Source organism: Myodes glareolus, chromosome 12, assembly GCF_982192425.1.
Source record: "Myodes glareolus chromosome 12, mMyoGla1.1, whole genome shotgun sequence".
NCBI lineage: Eukaryota > Metazoa > Chordata > Mammalia > Rodentia > Cricetidae > Myodes > Myodes glareolus.
Window position 1 is genome coordinate 29,748,235 of NC_142037.1, and position 14,813 is coordinate 29,763,047.

Sequence of the window (14,813 nt, forward strand, 5' to 3'; positions counted from 1 at the left end):
TTATAGTAAGAGAGTAATTATCCGGGCAGGACTCTTTGACCAAGCAACTGGAACCTCGAGGAAGTTGAGAGGCTTCTAGATGACTTAGGAACCTCGTACACGCCACTGCTTCTGATGCAGGAACTTCATCTCTGCAGTCAGTGTGCACTCCTTCCCTGAGAGACAGGACAGCTGATGAAGAGCAGGTATGGCAGCATCTTCCAGGAAGCTGAAGGTGCATCCTGGAGCTGCTTATTCTGCCAGCTTCAAGTTAGGGATGACTAGCATCTTAAAATGCTCATGAAGAGATAGAGGATGTGGAGAAGGTAATGATGGATGATGGACAGGTGGCAAGACGGAGAGGGGGGGGGAGATTCAGAACTCCCAGAATGCTATTCCCACACATGCTAATCCTCTCTCCCCGCCTCTCACCCAGTACCACCTCTGACTCTTCTCTGCTCCCTTGCCATCTCCAGGTTCCTGCTGGTACACATCAAGGTAGACAGGCCATTGCCGCTCAGTCCTCCTTTATCTCTGCGTGCTTCCCCTGGCATCGTTTTCATCCTAGGACCTCAGAGATGGACCCTTTCCCAGGTTATCTATTCCCTGAACTTCCGATCTGCACTGTTTTCAGACATGCATGCTGTGGAGCCAGTGGCCATGGCACTTCAGTTGTTATTCTGTGTCTCAGCAGTCAGGACACCAGCATCCCTCACCTGGATGACTTCCTATGTGATAGTCTCTGTTCTGGTTTTACCTGCCCCCCAAATAACATCCATGTTTCCATGGTGTATTTAGAGCTCTCTCTCCCCCCCCCTTTCTCTCTCTCTCTCTCTCTCTCTCTCTCTCTCCCTCCCTCCCTCCCTCCCTCCCTCTTTACCTCCCTCCCGCCTTCCCTCCTCTTGCTCTCTCTATTCTTGTGCGAGTGTGTGTGTGAGGTACACATGCAGGTGCATGTGGAGACTAGTGCATAAGCTTTGGGCAAACTTGGGTTTCATTTCTCAGGCTCTATTCATCATTTTAAAGTATGTATTTCTTTTCATTTTATGTATATGAAGGTTCTGTCTGCATGCGCAAATGTGTACCATGTGATGCATGGTGTTCCTGGAGGTCAGAAGAAGGTGTCAGATACCCTGGAACTTTACAGATATTGTGAGCCAACGTGTAGGTGCTGGGATTTGAACCCATGTCCTCTATAAGAGCACCAAGTGCTCTTAATTGATGAGTCACTTGTGCCAGGACCCACCCCTGACTATGCATATCTTCTTAAACATAAGGTCTCCAGCTGTCCTGGGAGTTGTCAAATAGGCTAGGCTGACTACTCAGAAAGCCCCAAGGACCTGCCTATCTCTGCCTCTCTAGTGCTGAAAGCATGTACCGCCATGCCCCCACCCTTGTAATAAAACACAGCTTCTAGAGATTGAACTCAAGCCCTTGCACTTGCAAAGCAAGCAAGTTCTCTACTAACTGAACTATCTCTGCAACCCGCTCCAGAGTGATCTTTTAATGTAGGCAACATTTTAATGTAACATCAACACCCACTTTGGCTCTTCTCCAACCCATGATAGGGTTAAAATTTTCCTGTAGAGGCACATGAAAATTTTGAGACCCAATTCCAGAGAGGATAAAATCTCACCCAGAGACTCAAAACTCATTATTGCCAAAGGTGGCTGAAGAACAAATGGCTCCCCCACATGCTCAGAGTCAAGGGCAGGGCCAGAACACATGGGCAGATAGATGATTGTCGGCAGGAAGCACCCAAAGGGACTTTGGTAACCAGAAAGACCTGGGAGAGGGACATGGCTCAATCAGGCTGGGCCTGCTCCTCCTCTCTAATCTCCACATTTACTGTGATGTCACCAGGCCAGGCTCTGCCATGCATTTGTGATGCCCAACTATGGCAGCTGCAGCTGCTGTTGTATCAGTGTGGGCAGGGTGTCGAGGTGGGCAACACCGGACTGGAATGGCAACACGATGCTCTCCCTTCTGATTGCACTGCTCATGACATCTAGGGGACATGCCCAGGACAACCAAGGTTAGTGTCTGACTAGCCCAGAATTAAAGGAAGGAAAAGCCTGCCACTTCACCCCTCCATCCCCTAGAGTGGATGGGGAGGGGCTCCAGGGTGTGTGTGTGCAGAGTTAGAGGTCTCGAACCCAGATCCAGAGAGCATAAAATCTCACCCAGAGAGACCCGGAGCTCTTTACCCCCAGAGGTGGCAGTAGATGGAATTTGATTCAGGAAACGAGGAGGTTATGACTGATTGGTCAAAGCAGATGTACTGGACTGGTTGAAGATGTTACCTACAGTGAATCCCCTAGGATGTGTGCCCAGAGTTCCAGAAGCACAGGAGACTTGGGGCAAGATCAACTACTGGCCTTATTTCTCCCACTCAACTCCCTGTCTGTAAATGAACTGAGGCTCTCTCTAGGTTCAGACCCTGAAAGAGGCAGCAGAAAGGTGTGGGATCGAATAGGGATGCATTTAATTTAGAAAATATTTATCAGGCCACATTGCTGTAAGAAGTCGGTTCCTGTAACATTTGCTCTGTGGTCCTGGGAGGTGCCCTATAGAGAAAGTTCTATGGGTAGACCAGATGTGCAACTGTTTGGTACTCTTTCTGAAGAATTACAGCAGGACCCCACACAAAAGGATGCTGACATGCATGGTTCATAAAGTGACTTTGCTATATTTGATCTCATCTCCCTACCTTTCCTCTCCCCTCTCTCCCTCCCTCCCTATCTATCTATCTATCTATCTATCTATCTATCTATCTATCTATCTATCTACTCATTTCTCTCTCTGTGGGGGGGCGAGGAAGAGGGAGAGGGAGGTGTATTCAACTTTCTCAGTCACTCACAGCTATTTTACAATTCTATCAAGCAACAGCATTAACTGTTACATTTTTGTTACTTTTCTTCCCATTGGTCTACACCCTTTAAACATAGAATACGTGCTTACGATTTCTGTGGCAGGTCCATTTTTGTTAGTTTGCATTTTCCTACACTGATCATTTTCAGTTTGGAGGACTTTCTAAGATCTGTTCTGTGGGCCCTCTCATTTGATTTCCCTCAGATGCCACCCTGAGCTTAGCCGGAAAGGTTCTGAGAATGTGAAGTGAGGATTCCTTGGGTGTCTCGTGTACCAATGTCTCTTTGCTTTCTCTCTCAAAATCAGTCCTGTGTGGCCACAGACCTGCCTTCCCAAACTCATCATGGTTGCCGTTCCGTGAACTGCTGGAAGTCCAGAATGGTGAATTCCCGTGGCAAGTGAGTATCCAGATGCTTGGGAAACACCTGTGTGGCGGCTCCATCATCCATCAGTGGTGGGTTCTGACGGCAGCACATTGCTTCCCAAGAACCCTGTAAGTGTCTGGGCATCGCCGTCATTTATGTCGCTTGTAGTATACATGTAGTCTGGGCTAGGCACTTGGTTGGTTGGTACATGAAGCTTTGGAAGCCACAGGCATCGTATTCAGTGACTTTGGACCCAAGTCTGCTCCTGTATCCTGTACTGTAGTCCCTCTTGGCTTGATCAACTATATCACAAGTTGGCTGCTTCTTGTAGCTCAGCACCAGTGTTGGAGAAAATTAGTATAGGCTTCCTTTTCTTGCCCACCACTTATATACTAAGACACGCTAGATTCATTCATTCATTGTGCATGCATTGAGTGCCTACTGGGTACAGTTTCAACAGAGAAAGTTGTAGTAGCCAATAAGAGAGCCAAATTCCTGTCCCTAAGGCGTTTACATCCTCTTTTCTCAATGGGTACATTACACTTCTGTTGGTGAGAGCTTCCCCTGAGCTAATGGTTCACCTGTTCAGAGATCCATCTGGGTCTGGTCCCTGACTCTGACCTCCCTGGTCTCTCTAGCCCCTGCCCCTGCACTCCCTCCCATTCTATACTACTTAGTGGCTTGGAAATGTGTCTGTAGATACAAAGTGCCCCACGATCATTATCAGCTGTGGTGCTTTTGTTTTCATCCTTCAGATTGGAAGTGGTAGCGGTGAACATCTCTGTAGTCATGGGAACCAAGACCTTCAGCGACATCAACTTGGAGAGGAAACAAGTGCAGAAGATCATTGCTCACAAAGATTACAAGCCGCCCCACCTTGACAGTGACCTCTGCCTGCTTCTGCTTGCCACGCCAGTCCAATTCAATAAGGTCAAAATGCCCATCTGCCTGCCGCAGCAGGAGAGCTCCTGGGATCGGTGCTGGATGGCAGAGTGGGCATCGACTCATAGCCATGGTATGCACCTCACCTTCATGCTATATGAAGCTCACTTGTGGGCTGCCTTCTGCTGAGCAGAATGATGGTTTAGTTGGGGACAACTCAGGTTTGAATTTGTGGTAGCATCCATCACCTTCTTTCTCATCATCTTTTCCCACCTATAGAACAACAGCAATGCCTCCCTCGACTAAATCATGTAGGTGAAATCACGGAGGTAAAGTCCCTTCTCCCCCGCAAATTCGCGGGATATAGAAGAGTCTCAAAACTTTAAAGCAGTGATCATTTCTATGGATTCCATCCAAAGTGTTTGGCTCACACATCTGTTAGCCTTACAAAGAGTCCACCATTTGCTGATATTATCAAACCAGTGGTTTCCCTGAGGCGGTGAGCACCAACGACTCCACTCCTCTTCCTGCAGAGCACCCATGGACCACGAACAGTGAGAAAGCCAGAATTTCCTTTAGCAATGTGGTTATTTTTCCCCTTCAAAATGGTACATCCTGGATGTGCCTATTCTTTCAAGTGTCTCTATTCATCTCTCCAAAGACGAGATGTGTGCCGCTCTAAACTTCAACATTAGGACAAAGAGTAGCTTCAGAGCAAGGATAAGGCCATGGAGAAATCTCCATATCGTGCCCCTGGTGAGGGACTGGTTTGCTACTGGAGAGAGCCTGCATGGTCTAGGCATAGACATTAGTAGAGGTACTACTTGTTGGGACACCTAGATAGCGGGGTTTTGCAATAAATCATCCTCACTAGGGAAACTGTGAATCTGACTTGCTGGGCACAGAAACCCTCCAGGGATTTCACTTTGATGCGTGTAGACTGGTCCCTGTCAGTGGTCAGTGCATGCTCATTCTCAGACTGGCTTCGTTACTTTGCTAGGCTCAACCAGAGGCTTAAACATGCACCTGACGAAGCTGCGGGTGGTTCGGATTAGCTGGAGAGCATGTGCCAAGAGGGTGACTCAGCTCTCTAGGAACATGCTTTGTGCCTGGAAGGAAGGAGGCACCAACGGCAAGTGCCAGGTACTCGGCCGCTGCCACGCCCCACCCCTTCACACCCCACAATTCTTAGGCTCCCAGAAGGAGTCCAGGAGGGGGGCCCTTGCACATTCCACCAGCCACCCCTTCATATCCTCTTGCTGGATGGCCTCTCACACATAGTGCTTTTTGCTTTTCTCATTCTTAGGGAGACAGTGGAGCACCCATGGTCTGTGCTAACTGGGAGACTCGGAGGCTCTTTCAAGTGGGTGTCTTCAGCTGGGCCATAACCTCTGGCTCCAGGGGGAGGCCTGGGATGTTTGTGTCTGTGGCTCAGTTTATCCCATGGATCCTGGAGGAGACGCAAAGGGAAGGAAGAGCCCTCAACCTCTCCAAAGCCTCGCGAAGCCCCTTGACTTGCGTTTCAACATGCCCCATATTGCTAAGCTTGGGATTTCAAATACTGCTTGCTACCATGTTTGCCGGGGATAAATCAAATTGCTAAGCTCAGAACGCTCTTACTGTTTGTCAAGTCTATTCTCTCCCATCTTCTCTCAAGCATCTGAGGAACGCTGACTACGGCTTGGTCTCTGCACTGATGAGTTAACCACAGACTTATTACCTTGTCTCACACTCTAATGTAGGAATATTGAACTCCATGCCGAGAGAAGTATTCCAGAGGCAAACATCATGTCCTCTGACAAAGGAGGGTCAGGAGGGCGTGATTCAGGAAGTCTTTGAAAATCTCTCATGAGAAGTCTCCCCGCCCTTCCCTATGAAGGGGGCTCCACCTGCATTGTGAGTGTTTGCTCTGACATTCTGAATTGCTTCTTTTCTGGTGACATGATCAAACTCAGCCACAGACCAGCCTTGTTCTGTCAGTCCAGCACCCAGGTCCGCAACCAGGGAACTCCCAACCCAGCCTGCAGATGCCTCCATGGCCTGGCCATGCAGAAAGATCTCTGTGTGTGTGGCAGGTAGGGCAAGGGCTCTCGGACCCAATTTCAATCTGAAAGTGGGAGATTATGGCTCAGGACATGGAGACCACACCTTTCCTTTCGTTTTTTAATTTATTCAAAAAGTACTTCCGGATAACCAATTGTGGTAGATAGGCATTGATGTCTATCTACTTCTCCAACACATGGAGACCGAGACTTCCCAGCAACCAAAGTTACTGCCCATTGTATGTGAGAGTGGATTGCACTAAACCAGGGACATCAGAGCCAACGTGTCCTTCCACCAGAGACAACTAATAGAGGAGCTTTCTGCTGGTCATGAGACAAAGGACAAGAGTCTGGGCTTAGAAAACCATGAGACCATGTTTGAAGGCCAGTGCCATACCATACATCCAGGGACTAATGGTGGTTACATCTCTATATCTTTGCTTGGTCAAGTCTATAGGGCATAGATATAAAGGAGACAACCAATTATATGAACAAGGAGTTTATTTTCCCCATTCATTCATTTGAATACTTTGTGATATAAATTTTATATAACTTCATTCTATCCTCTATTTCCATCTATTTTCTAAGAATCACGGGGAGTGGGTAGTCTAACATCTGTAGAAGAGGCACTAGACCATGACAGGGATTACAAGGTATGGTGGTATCTCATAACTTACAGGAAGAAACACACCCTACCTTGTGCCTTGGTACACACACAAATATACACCTTGAGCTAACAATGCATAAAGCAATACACCCTTCTCCGCTACTGGATGAGCAAGGACTTTGATATGCGTGACCAAGGCAAACTGCGGCTATCTTTTGGTAGATCCATCTTCTGAAGGTCAAGACACTCCTATGTGATTAAACATCCCTGAAGATGCAGCTAGGATGTGCCCTTTTAAGAAACCATGGTGCCAGGGCACGTTCTCAGATGCTACTTGTTCACACTAAGGAAAGACAGGTGACATCAAAGGGCCTTAAGTTCATTCTTACGTTGCTTTCACTTAAGGACTTTTCAAGAGGATCATGAGAGAACAAAAAGTACCCTGAAAGGAAGCCCCATCCACCATGATTTTGGAGGGAGAACGGGTCACCCTATCTCATGAATGTGCCACCCATCTCAAAATATTCACATAGCCTTCAGATTCACAATGCAGGACCCCTGTACTGATATCCGACCTGGGGGCAGCCCACTCCTATTTCTCCTTGTTTGGTCAAATACATTTCTGCTTAAATCATTCGTGTCTCCTGATTGAATTCTTTCCTTTGAGAAAACAGGAGCTGAGAGCGTCCACCACAACAGTAAGTGGCCTTGGCTTACTAAGGTGTCAGGATCTAACAGTGGGGTGCAAAGTGGGAATCACTCTTTGGGAGCACTTGATGGAGGTGAATCCCAACCCTCAGACTGTGTTTAAGGAAGCTGATGCAGCTGAACCAGCCAGGACTGGAACTCCATCGCTTGGTTCTCAGATCGATTCACTGCCTGGCATTCTTTTCAAGTCTGTGAAAGGGAACGGAGGGAGATGCTGCCGAAGTGAAGTGGGCTCGAGAAGATGCCTTAACCAATCCTTTAGGAAACGCCGCGAATAAAGAAAGGGTTAGGGAAAGCAGGGCCATAAGCCCGCAAGGAAAGCTCTGGTATTCAGAAACAGTCTGATTTTTTTTTTTTGATACACTGGAAAAAAATCTTTTGGAATCAATTGTAGAAGCTTCTTAGGCTGTTTGAATACCTCTTGACGTTGAAAATTTAAAGCTCCAAAATGTTGGGGGTGTTGCCATTTTGCTCGTATTTTTTTTTTTTTAAAAAAAACTTTCTACTGCATTTAGTAATTGCAACCCTTATAGTAGCTTTGTAGTAGAGCCACGTGGTTCCCTTTCACTGATAACTGAGCTTAAGGAGGACACTGAAATCTTGACTCAGGGACAGCCTACCACAGACTACCGCAATCTGTTTCCCACTAGCAATGACGCCACTCTTGCCTTCAAACAAGCCAGGCTGAAGCCACACCTAAGAGTCCCATCTTTGACACGTTGTTTCCTCGAATGTTCAATGGCAAAGCCTGTATGAGTTAGACATGCGTCAAGGAAACAGAAAGCGCTCTGTGTGCTTAGGCAGAAAAGCAGGCAGGACACGGAAATGAAGGCTTGGGAAGCCCATGCAGAGGGCCAGAGGGGGGATGGGAGCATCCTGCCTTGGCTTGGCCAACTGCAGGAGTCCGCAGACCACTCCCGCTGGTCATCTCTTGTTATCCTCAGTATCAGGGAGGATTGGACTTTGCGGCTAAATTTCATGGCCACCGCCTAACGGTGTTTGTATGTCTGCCTACAACCGCTCTGAGAAAACTAATTCAGCGTGTGATAGCCGGTGTTGTCAACTGAATCTAGAATCGCCTGGGAGATGGGCCTCTGGACATCCTGTGGGGGGACTCTCTTGTGCTAACTGAGGTGGGAAGACCTGCCCGCTGTGGGCGGCACCATTCCCTGGCTGGGATCCTGGATCGTGTAAGTAGAGAAGGGGGTGAGCAACGGCACACGTACATCAGTCTTTGTTCCAAGCTGAGCTTGTGACCAGCTCCTGCTGCTGTGACTGCCCACCACCCTGGGCTGTATCCTTAAACTCTGAGCCAAAACAAACCCTTGCATCCTTAAATTGCTTTTTGTCAGAGTGTTTTATTGTAGCAATGGAAAGGGGAGCTAAGACACACCCCTTATTTGGCTTCATTTCAAAGCACTCTGGGCATCTGAGAAACACAGCCTGTCAGGGCCCAGCGGCTAGCTTCCCTCCGCGAATATGGCAGAGGTGACACTGAGTTAAAATGCTGTCTCTGATGTGGGGACCAACTAACTAACTGGCAAAAAGTGGCCAGGAGGGTTCAGTTCACACTCCCTAGACCCAGGCACAGCACACTGCATACGATGAGGCTTTAATCGCAGGTAGCTTGCTAGTCCCGAAATCAGAATGTCACAGCGATCAACTCATCCTCCGCAAGAAAGGTCTCCAAGATGCTGACCCTTTATTTCCCCCATTTGACTCGGTTCTCCCACTACAGGTCTGTCTGCAGCTCCTGCTGCCTCCTAAGGCCTGGGCCACCTACTGTCCCAGATGCTGCTAGGCTTCCCCTCAGAAAGCACTGACCAGAGTACTAAAGCAGAGCGTGAGATGGCCAAGGGGTGTCTCTTTTCTGTCCCCTTCCTGCTTAGGTCACAGTGGTGCCACTGGCCAGTTCCCCTTGATGACCCTCTTTCTGCACCACTGTGGCTTTCCCTGGGTCTAGGGAGAAAAGAGTCCCTCTTCCCTCCACGGTTGACTGCTTTGGCTACTCTGTTTAATTGCTAAAATGTCCACCATGTTCATGCAACCTCAGAATGTCTCCATTCAAGTTTTCAGAGTGGAATTCCAACACCTCGCTAACTGAGCTCAGCTTGCTCTCTTAACTCTTATGATTTTGGAACTATCACCCTCCTTAATTCCACCTCAAAGGGCCAGGTGGGAATTTGGACAGTCATGAGAGGCTCCAGAGAAGGGTTACTGAACCCTCAGACAAGGCCCACCGTTCTTAGCTGTCCTGGCAATTACATATCCAAGTGGATGAACAATCATCAGGCAAATTCCTTATGGAAGGGCAAGGTCAGCCCCCACCCACCTCACACCCCATCCTAAAGTCACCAGATCTGGGATTGGACTTCTATAGCATTGCACACGGTGATCCAACTGCTCTCAAACAAGAAAGAATCGGGACAGAGCTGAAATCCAAAAGGGAAAAAAAGGCACTCTGCAATCCGCAGGGAGCAATGTCTGTTTCCTAATCTGTCTCCTGCCCCAAATAGCGCTGCTCTCCTCCCCCAACTTGTGTTGATGTGTTTCCTGCCTGGGCAGCAGATGCCACCAAGACTTAAACTGGGTCATGGAAGGCGGTGACGGGCTGACACAAGCCCGTAAGCCATGTCCTCCTCTGACTTGGCTCCCCAGGTTCTTGGCCTACAGTTCAGGGCACAGACCTCACAAGGACACACAGCTCCCGGGGCATCTGAACAGGGCCTTCGCTTCCTAGAGCCACAGAGCAGAGCCCTCTGGGTAGCCAGAAATTGGAAGGGCCTGTCCTCTTGGTGGGGACAGGAGCCTCGGAAGACTACAGACCCTTGTCTCTTCCTGACCCCCTTTCTCAGGGTCAGCTGAAGATCTGCTTGCTGAGAGAGCTTTGGGGCTGCCTTCCAGGAGAACCCTGGGCTTCCAGCAGCACCCAGATAGTGGGGTAGCTGAGAGTATAATGTAAATCACAGCATCAAAACCCGGACTTGCGCCTGATTTCAAATCCTGCCCACTGAGGCAAAGCAAGGTGAATGTCACCTGGCTAGACGCCTTCAGCCATAACCACCTGCTCCCATCAGGATCTGCGTCTGTCCCAAGTTCTCTGTCCAGCAGTATGCTCAGTATATCCCTCCCCTGTGTTATTCAGACTGCCACCAGCATCACCTGAGCAGGGCTGTGTGTGCATTCTGAGTGAGGTGCACTTCCTGACCTCCTGTGTAGCTGGTTTGGGAGGCGGAGCCATGAAGGGCGACATCATTTAGAGTTAAATGAGGTCAGAGGGCGGGGTCCGGGTCTACAGGATAGTGTCCTAAGAGCACCTTTGTAAGAGTCACACACACACACACACACACACACACACACACACACACTCACACCTAGACACAGGAATGAGGAAGGGCAATGTGAGGACACAAGAAACTGCCTGACTCAGTAGAGGAGGACAGTATTAAAGACTGATCTCTGCTCACATGGTGGACCTCGGAATTCCACTGAAGGTGCTGTCCGCTAGTGGGGTGTGTTGATTAACTTCTTCAGAGTAGAGAAGCGGACTCAGCGGGTTTATACAGTCCATCGCGGGAACTAGGGGCTGGCTGCTCTCGTGGCAACATCACGGCACATTATGGCCACTTCACGGCTGCAGGATGAGGAAGCAGGCCCATGACATGGGGTCTGAAGCAGTGGCTAAGAGCACTTGTTGTGCAAGCAGGAGATCTGGAGTTTGAATCCTCTCAGCATCCACCTCATGTCTGGGTATGGCTGCACATGCGCATGGCCCCAGCAGGGGAGGGTGGTAGCGACAGGAAGATCCTCATAGCCTGCTGGCCAACCATCCTAACCCAAGCAGCAAGGTTCAGGTGCAGTAAGAGGCTCTGTCTCAAGAGAATAAGGCAGAGCAATAAGACCCAACTCTCTACATATACATACATACACATGACAAACACACACACACACACACACACACACACACACACACACACATAGAGAGAGAGAGAGAGAGAGAGAGAGAGAGAGAGAGAGAGAGAGAAGTGGGCCAGCTATAACCTTCAGTCCCCACCCCTACTAGGTTATGTCACTGACACAGGCCCTAAGGTCCAAAGATCCCATCCCTCCTACCCAAGACAGTACCAGCAGCTGCAGTGTTCACACACAGGAGCCTGGAGGGGACATTTCATACTCAAACCGCAGCAGGGTAACCACTCCTATTGTTTACATCAGTGGATCTGTTTGTGTACAAAGTGCGGTGATATTTTAAGCCTGGCTTTCACATCGTGCGTCTATGGCGCCAGCGTACAAAGTGCGGTGATATTTTAAGCCTGGCTTTCACATCGTGCGTCTATGGCGCCAGCGTACTGTTTTAAGGCTCTGTGAACGGAAAGTCATGCACATGGCTGCACAGTAAGATGTCAAACTTACTCCTCTTCCCAGTTCATCCTCTACGTGACTTCCAGCCCCCGGCAACGGCAGGTGTCTTCACTATGCTTGTGGTTTTGTCTTTCCAGAATGTCATTAGATCGCAAACATGGCAAGGGACCATTTGCGTCTGACTTTATCATTGACCTAACTCACTTGTATTTGGGGTGCTGGTTGGTTCAGTAATGGCTTCTCTTCACTACTGGGTGATCTTACTGTAGGTATGCCACTTTGTGTAACCAGGCCCCTAAGCACGGCCGTGTAGGTTGTTCCTAGAGTTTAGCTATAAATAAAGCCACTACAAATGCTAGAAAAAGTTTTTGGTATAGAGATGCATTTTTTTTCCTTTCCTCCCCCCCCTTTTTATCACAGAATACGGCTTTGAACTCAGAACCTCTCACGTGCTAGGCCAGTGTTGCACACAAACCATACCTCCAGCCCTCATTTATTTGTCTTCCTATTTTGAAATAAGATCTAAATTACTCAAGCTGGCCTTGAACTCACACTGTAGTCCAGACTGGCCTTGCGTCTATGATCTTCTCGCCTCTGCCTCCTGTTTCAGTAGCTGGGATTACAGGCCTGGGCCACCAGCTCTGGCCCAACACTGTTTTGGAGATTGTTTTTGGTATAAATGAGGATAATGTATACGCGTCCCCACTGTTTCTAAACAGTGTGAGCCACAGGTTCTGTTACTAAGAAACAGGGAAAAGAGACTTCCCCCTCATTTCTGGTCCCCACCTGGCAGTGAAAGGGTAGGAGCTTGCATGATGAATTCCAAAACTCAGCTTATAGCTGGCGGTGGTGGTACTCATTCTCTATAGGACAAATATATCCAATGACAAACTGTTTAACATTTCATGAGGCTTTCAGTCATTCTGATGGGACATTCAAAATAACTTTTAAAAATTTACATATGTTGATTTAGGGTATGTGTGTGTGTGTGTGTATGTGTGTGTGCCACAGAGTGCTGGTAGAGGTCAGAACCTCTTCTTTCCCATAACTTTGTGGGTCCTGGGGATTGAACACAGGCTTAGCCTCAAGTCTCTTTCCCTGCTGAGCTGGCCCACTTGCAAGAGTTTTGAGAAATTTTAAAGCCTCAGAGCATCTTGGAACCAGGCAGTGGTGGTGTACAACTTTAATTCCAGTGTTCCAAAGGCAGAGGCAAGCAAATATCTAAATTCAAGCCCAGTCTGGTCTACAGAGCCAGTTCCAGGGACAGCCAGGGCTAAACAGAGAAACTATGTCTCAAAAAACAAAACAAAACGAAATGAAAGAAAGAAAGAGGGAGAGAGAGAGAGAGAAAGAGAGCAAGCAAGACTTGGAAATTGACCACACCTGTAGTTCCCAGCCAACCCTCAGTAAAAATGACTGCTTACACATCTGTCACCCCTTGGGACTTTCTTTGGGGAATTGTTTGATGATCACAGAGCTGGGGAGACGGTTTATTCAGATCTGACCTTTATTCAGCCAATTGGCCCCACATAATTAGTCTGACAATACTTTAGTTTGAGTTAAGCACAGTTGCCACTGTCTGCTGCTTTCACGTTACCAAGAGGATAGTTCTACAGCTTTTGTCTTTTCTGCACCTCGATTTAGGTTTTCCCTACCTGTAATGTTGTGTTCTCTTCCATGGACTGCTGAGCCTGGGTTCCACAAGTGGGTAGCCTAGAATACCAGCAAGTTACTGCCAGGAGTCCCGCGGCCGGGGAAAGGGGAAGAAGAGGTCCAAACCCACAGTGCCAGCATGACTTCCCACACCATCTCAGACTGTGTCAGGCTCTGCTGTGGGCTCCCCTCTAGCTCCTGGTGGTCACCTGATTCTGACAGCGCACCTCCAGTCTTCACGTGGGGTTCTCACGGGTTGAGTGTCTGAAGATTGCCAAGTTCTGATGGAGCATGAACTAGCCTGGTCCAGCAATACATCACTGTCACTAACTCATCTGCTGTGTGTGACTCGATTTCCCAAGGAATCCTACCTTCTGAGTTTGGGGACACGAGAATGTGTGTGTGTGTGTGTGTGTGTGTGTGTGTGTGTGTGTGTGTGTGTGTGTGTGTTTTGGTATGTGGACGTGCACACGTGTGTAGAGGCCAGTGGATAACCTTGGGTGTCATTCCTGAGAAGGATACCATCCGTCTGTTTTGAAACAGAGTTTGCCATTGGGCTGGAACTCACCAAGCAGACTAAGTTTACTAGCTAGGAAGCCCAGAGGCACCTGCCTGTCTCTGTGTCCCGCCCCCTGAGATTATAAGGGTACTACACCTGGCTTTTATTTTTATGTGGGTTTGGGGGATCAAATTCACCCTTGTGCTTAGAAGCTTTTTATGAACTAAGTTGTCTCCCCAGCCAAATTCCAATGGGAATTTTGAGGGTCAGAATTCAACTTACAACAAATTCCTGCTGCTCTTCCTCCAGGCCCCTGCTAGACTCAGCGTTTTCCTCTGAGAACTCTGCCTCATCGCCACTTCTGCACTGTGACCCCTGCCCTACCCTCCAGGGACACCCTTATTCCATTCACCTGGCACTGTGACCCCGCTCTGACCCCAGTGACACACCGTTACTCCACGGTCTCTTCTGGTCTTTCTCCCGGCATGGGAGTTCCCAGAGCTCAGAGAACATCCACTGTTCTCGACTTCATCCTCCAGGGCTAGGAGACAACACAGATGGGAAGAAAGTACAGACAGGACCCACCCCAGCACCCCATAAAGGATGTACCCACATTGTCCGATGCTGTATCACCTGAGCTTTTTGGGAGGAGCTGCTGTTCAAGGTACTGCCCTTGCAGGGAGACAGGAGCGGGAAACCCAAGGGATTGCCTCAGAGGCTTGTAATCCTACAGATGCTAGGATACAGGCCTTAGTGCCGTGGTCCTCAAGGTGTTGGTGGCGACCCCTCTGCGGCTGAATCGCCCTTTCACAGGGGTCACCTGAGACCCTCAGAAAACACAGATA

At 48.7% G+C, this 14,813-nt stretch overlaps 1 protein-coding gene across 2 annotated transcripts; it reads left to right on the plus strand.

Annotated features, from left to right (window-relative positions):
* The first annotated feature begins 1,907 nt into the window (after nucleotides 1-1,907).
* Nucleotides 1,908-5,708, plus strand: Prss51 (serine protease 51). Of its 2 annotated transcripts, none has more exons than XM_048422194.3 (5): nucleotides 1,908-2,014; nucleotides 3,157-3,248; nucleotides 3,971-4,230; nucleotides 5,098-5,240; nucleotides 5,404-5,708. In XM_048422194.3, exons 1-5 carry the CDS (start codon nucleotides 1,997-1,999, stop codon nucleotides 5,698-5,700), a joined length of 810 nt encoding a protein of 269 aa, XP_048278151.1. In that variant the 5' UTR covers nucleotides 1,908-1,996; the 3' UTR covers nucleotides 5,701-5,708. The 2 variants fall into 2 exon arrangements, with proteins under 2 accessions (XP_048278151.1, XP_048278150.1); XM_048422193.3 differs by having other exon boundaries at nucleotides 1,914-2,014; nucleotides 3,157-3,343.
* The last annotated feature ends 9,105 nt before the right edge of the window (nucleotides 5,709-14,813 follow it).

What these genes read in the sequence shown, in the direction of transcription:
- Prss51 (XM_048422193.3), top strand. Translation starts at nt 1,954, where the DNA reads ATGCTCTCCCTTCTGATTGCACTGCTCATGACATCTAGGGGACATGCC. An exon ending in GGCATCGACTCATAGCCATG is followed by an intron (nt 4,231 to 5,097) that starts GTATGCACCTCA and finishes TTACTTTGCTAG; the next exon opens with GCTCAACCAGAGGCTTAAAC. An exon ending in GCACCAACGGCAAGTGCCAG is followed by an intron (nt 5,241 to 5,403) that starts GTACTCGGCCGC and finishes TCTCATTCTTAG; the next exon opens with GGAGACAGTGGAGCACCCAT.